The sequence below is a fragment of the Hippopotamus amphibius genome, chromosome 11 (assembly GCF_030028045.1).
Source record: "Hippopotamus amphibius kiboko isolate mHipAmp2 chromosome 11, mHipAmp2.hap2, whole genome shotgun sequence".
In the NCBI taxonomy this organism is placed as follows: Eukaryota; Metazoa; Chordata; class Mammalia; order Artiodactyla; family Hippopotamidae; genus Hippopotamus; species Hippopotamus amphibius.
This window is the reverse complement of record NC_080196.1, coordinates 18,879,697-18,885,014: the sequence shown is the minus strand read 5'-3', so window position 1 is coordinate 18,885,014 and position 5,318 is coordinate 18,879,697. Positions and strand designations below refer to the sequence as shown.

At 45.1% G+C, this 5,318-nt stretch overlaps 1 protein-coding gene across 7 annotated transcripts in view; it reads left to right on the top strand.

Annotated features, from left to right (window-relative positions):
- The first annotated feature begins 4,056 nt into the window (after positions 1-4,056).
- Positions 4,057-5,318, top strand: part of GPLD1 (glycosylphosphatidylinositol specific phospholipase D1) — a 49,701-nt gene continuing 48,439 nt past the window's right edge. For 3 of the 7 annotated variants that reach the window (XM_057698063.1, XM_057698062.1, XM_057698061.1), the window contains exons 1-2: positions 4,089-4,172; positions 4,564-4,646. In XM_057698063.1, the coding sequence (XP_057554046.1) occupies positions 4,093-4,172; positions 4,564-4,646 (163 nt within the window). In that variant the 5' untranslated portion in view covers positions 4,089-4,092. Of the gene's footprint in view, positions 4,173-4,520; positions 4,647-5,318 lie in introns of those variants that run through there. The other 4 variants (XM_057698064.1, XM_057698066.1, XM_057698067.1 and 1 more) reach the window with 4 other exon arrangements.

The following is a 5,318-nucleotide window of genomic DNA, read 5'->3' as shown; positions in this document are numbered from 1 at the left end:
GCAGTGGCGGCGGCGGCGACAGGAAACAGGCAAGCGAGCCTGCGCACCGAGGTGGCGGAGGCGCGGAGCAGCGCCCTCTCCCCGCGCCCTTCGCGCTGCACCGCCGCGTACTGCGGACCTTGACCCTGCGCGCCGGGCGGCTTGGCTTCCTGCGCGACCTGGGAAGGGTCAAGGATGGGGATGGCGAGGCTTACTGGGAAGGCACCTGAGGACCGCCGCGACGTCACCTCTGTCCCTCTCTTTGTCCTTAGCCCCTCAAGCACTGCAGGAGACCCGCTCCCTCTCCCCACCACTTCCCCAAAGCGGCATTCCCCCACCCCTGGAATTTGTGCTTGGTCCATGATGCGCTGGTGTCTGCCCCAGCTTCTAAGGACATGATCACGGTTCTTCATGGCCGTGGATCCTATGCACTTGGGATTTGGGGCGAGGGTTCTCCGAAGGGGTGCAGTGTGGTCCACCGCTCTGCTGCCTGGACGCTTTTCTGGGTGTGTGTCCAAGTATCCTCTGCATTAACTGGGAGCGGGGGTGCCCTTGATATAAGAGCTTTTGGAGATGAACAGACTTGGATCCAAACTCAGTCTGCTGCTGGCAAGCTGTGTGACCTTTGACAAGTTATTTAACCTCGGTCCTCTCCTTTGTAGAATGGAACAGTACCTACCCCCATAGGTTTGTTGTGAGGTAATATATAATGCTCGGTACAGTTGCTACATTAAATTCAGCACAGTGTCCAAAGCCATGCTAGCTGCCCTGGGTCAAACAACGAGTAAGATTAAAGTTAGGCCACCAACTAGCCAATGGGACCGCTTTGTCAAAATCAATCAACCAAGGTGTAATCACAATTAGACTTGGCCTCAAACCCCGGAAGTAGCAAGGCAGCCTCAACTTTAATGAGGATAAAAATAAAAATAGCAGGCCTGTACTCGGAATCCGTGGGTTCAAATGAAGCCTAACTCTATGTGTTGATTTAGGACCCCTAGTCTCAAAAAACTCCCCTTCTGTATTTCTACTGAGTGGAGAGTCTCTTGCTGGCTTTTGCAGAGCCTGTGGGCTCTTCACCTTTTTCAGATTTTTTATTTGCAAAAGGCCGAGGCGGTACTTTATATTTTGACTTTGGTTTTTGCTGTCACTGTCACTCAGTCTTGAGTCAGTCACATTTTGCGGAAATGGGAATAGCATTTAATTAAACAGCTTAATCATTTGTGTGAGTGGATTCACTTTTTGGTTCTGTATTCTACTGAAGGAGTTTGGGGGTGAGAGAAGTCCTGATGAAGGCTGCAGTTGATTGGGTATCACGTTGAATGGGGAGCTGGTGTGTTTCCATCTACTGCCAGCAGAGGGAGCTAGCTCTACGGATAGCTGTTTTCTAAGGTTTGGGAAAATCGGTTCTGTTGAGCAAACCAAGGCCCAGAAAAGTGAAGGCCGCTGTGGCTTGCCTGTCTTGATCCAAAATTACTTACTTTTTCCCGGTGCTATGTTAAAGGGTGCCCACTCTGCCTAGGGCCCATGGTACTTTTAGGGGAACACAAAAATGTTGACCTTCTTATAAAATCAGAAAGAAAAAATAAGCTTTTATGTTAAGTATTAATATATTAACCTTTATACCAATGCAGATGTAAAATGTGATTTTTTTTTAAATTATGTTTATAAAGGAAAGGACCCCCCGCTCAACCAAGGCAAAAGTGCCTAAGGCCTAAGAAATTCACCGTGTCCCCAAGCCCTTCTCCCCAACAGTTCTGTGCTCTTGGCAAGCTCCCATTCAGAGTGGGAACAATTCCCTCCTGGTTCCTGTCTTGCTTCTAGACTACCCTTGATGGCTCCAAGAGCCCTGTTCACTAGGGCTTAAAAGGATAAGACCACCAGGTGACAGCGACCTTTCTTCCTTTCCCTTTGGCTTTCCCCTGTCCTGAGCACCTCCACCTCCTAATTCTCACTTTCTCCATCCTCTCTCTATCCTCTCTCATTCACTATAAGGGCACTATGATGACTGCAACATATTAGACCGTGTAGAAGTGAGCTGAAATTGTCTGCTTTATCTCAAAAGTTTCTGGACCTTAAAATTGTATCTCATTTACCTGCATAAGGAGACCCGTCTTTACTTCAAAAGCTCTACCCTGTGTTGGCTTCATACACAATCTAAATTGTTATAAAATATGTATTGATGTATATCTGAGTCTAAAGTTATTTTTATTTTTAAATTCAATAAGAAATATAGTTACTCAATAGAAGTCTAAGGTGCATCTTTTAGAAAGGGAAAATTTCTTTCGAATGATAATAGTCAACATACATTGAACGCTTACTGTATACCAGTCTCTATTCAAGCACGTTACCTAAATTTACTCATCTGATTTTCACGACACCCGTGTATGTAGGGGGCACTATTATCTCCATTTTTATGGATAATTTTATAAATAAGGAAAATGAGGCAAAGAAACTTTTAGTAACTTGCCCAAGGTCATCCCAATAAGGTAGCTGAACGGGGACCCAAATAAAACCTCAAGCCTGAATATCCCCACCCATTCCTTAATGTATCTGCATGTTGACTTCTCAACTTGTGTCTCAATTTCCAGAAAAGCTCTAACTGATAGATTCATGCTTTCTATTTTATAACAAAGTTACCTGTATTAGGAAAAGAGCGCGTGGAGCAGAAAGAAAAACAATCGCATACACATTTGTCAGGTAGTTTTCTTAATGTTGCAAGCTCTACTTGAACTTTCCTTTACAAATCATCTTTGTTACAAGCAGTATTGTCCTATAAAGGCCCTATTTCGTAACCACGCTATACTGCCTAAGCAAATAATTCCCTTCCATTCTATTACATACATAAAATTAAGTCATTCTGAATCTTAAACACAAAAAAATATATGTAATAAGAAATTTGGGATTAGTATTGCTTAGTTACTGAACCCTGAACCCATTTCTTTCTCTGGTGCTTTTTGAATAGGTTTGTTTTGTTAAATCTGATTAGATATCATTTTCAGGCAGTTACATTTTCCCTGTCAACCCTTTGCAACCCTCTTACTGTTGTCATTCATTGAATACTCCTGGGTCTTCTGGGCTTATCAGGGCCCTAAATTATAATTGCCACCCCCTCTCCTGCAGGCTTTGGAAAGGCCGGAGTGAGAGGAGAGCAAACTCCATGGCCTCTGATGGCCTGAAGGGCACAGCAACCTGCACTTATTATGCGCGTGGTGCAGGCTGGAGGACGTGGGGAGGGCACCCTCTGTCTGGGGAGGGGAAGCTGCTGGCTCCTCAGCGCCAGCTGGTGGTCATATCACATGGGGAAGTCAGTTCATGAAGCTAGTTCTTTTGTTTTGTTTAAAAAAAAAAAAAAAGAGACCTTGAAATCTAGGTTTCTATGTGGATTTTACCCATTAAAAAGAAGTTGGCCTAAATTTATAAAACACCCTATTTGTCAAACAAAACACATCAGCTTATGGCCTCTGACCTACAAACAGTCAGGAACAGCGGGTCCTAATGCCGTCAGGGTTGAGGGAGAGCTGTAGAGTTCTTTCCCTTGGGGCTTGCAGGTGCAGAGTTAGGGTTACACAGGAAACTTGGCAGGCACCTAAGGGTCTCAAATCATCCTGTCGTCTTCTGTGCTTCTCTTCCGTTTGGCTAACCTGAGAATGAATACTGTGTCCTCCCGCTCTTTTAAAATCTCCTTTCTTGCTTTTAAGGTATAATATGCATAATTCAAGCTTTAAGATCACCATCATCTCTATGAAGAGTTAAACCTAATTTTTCCCATGGATTAAGTGCTATAGATTGGATCCTTTATGTCAGGTGTATTCTGAACCTAGTATTTTCTGAATCCTTCTTTCTTGGTCCTATATCTGTCTCTCCCCACTTGCCCCCCTGAAAGTGGTACCAGCATCTTTGCTTGGGCTGCAGGAACCTGACCAGGCTCTGGAAAAGCCCTATATATGAGAACAGCCAGAGATAAGGAGACCAGGAGTGGTTGCTGTTGTGTAATCCCATACAAGAGTCATAATTTGTTGCCAAATGCTGAAAGATGAAGCCAGTGCCAGCTGATCATCATAAAAGCTTTCCCAGCATTTGTGGCTTCAGAGGCTGAGGAAGCAGGGCAACCAGATGTATGTGTGGAAAAATGCAAGAGAAATCGGCTCTTGTAAGGTGAGGTGGTCCAACGTATTGGCTATCAATACAGGGAGGTAAGTCTTGTTTTTTCTTGAAGAAAGCAAAGACAATTTGGAGACAACTTTGCTCGCGTCTCCATCCAAATTTCATGTTAAAGAGAAATCCAGGGAAACCTGGGTCTGAAGATGGGATTGCTTCCACCTGGAGGCATTTCGATTTCAGTTTATCTCTTTTTCTCTCCCAAGTAGAGTTTGTTTGCTGTTCTGGTGAAGTTAAACAGTAGTTAAACAGTTGACTTCATTGGAAAATGATATTTTGAAATGAGGCTGGGTTTCCCGTGTCAGTGACCTGCTTAGAGGGAGAGCAGCGGGTCTGGGCTGGGATTCCAGACTTCAGGCTGCTGCAGCTCTGAGCATTTCTGGTCACCATAGGAGCAGGGAGGAATGAGAGCATGTCTGCTTTCAGATGCTGGTCGGGACTGCTGATTGTGTTGGGCTCCCTCTGCCCTAGAAGTTCACCGTGTGGCATTTCAACACACATAGAAATAGGTAAGTGCCAGCCCCTTGTCAGGGTACTAAGGACAACATATCTGTCAGAAATGTTAAGGAAGGGATTTAAAGTCTACCCCGTGTATTGATAACGAGATCCCCTGCTGCACTGAGCCGTGGGGCAGCGGAGAGGAGAAAGCCAGGGCGGGAGTCGTCCAGGGTTGGGGATTGATTGTCGGGGTTTGATTGTCGGGGTGAGGTCCATGGAGGAGCAAGAAGCCTCTTTTGTGGTTGGGTCCCTGGCTGTTTCTCTGCGTGGGGAAATAGGAACTGGATAAATTAGGGGTTCCCATGAAACAGAAGAACTGATGGAATGCAAGAGGTTAAAGATGGGTGGAATATGGTAGGAGTGTGGAATTTATTCTTGTTTTTACATATCTATGTATACATAAAAGACCATGTGTGGCTATGGGAGTGGGACCCCTGAATCAACTGGCTTTAAAGATGGTTGGCTTTAGGGGGGGCAAGGAAGCAGGGGAATCTGAATGGTCCCTGGCACTAGAGATGCCCAGAATGATGGCAGGATTTGGGGAGCACAGGGGTATAGCAAGCCGGTGCCTATGAGCTCAGGGGCGAAGGCTGAGTTATCTGAATATAGGTAAATGGTAACACAAAAAGTTGGTTCTTGGACAAAATGTATTTGTAATGTTTTTTCACTCTTTAGATAAAAAC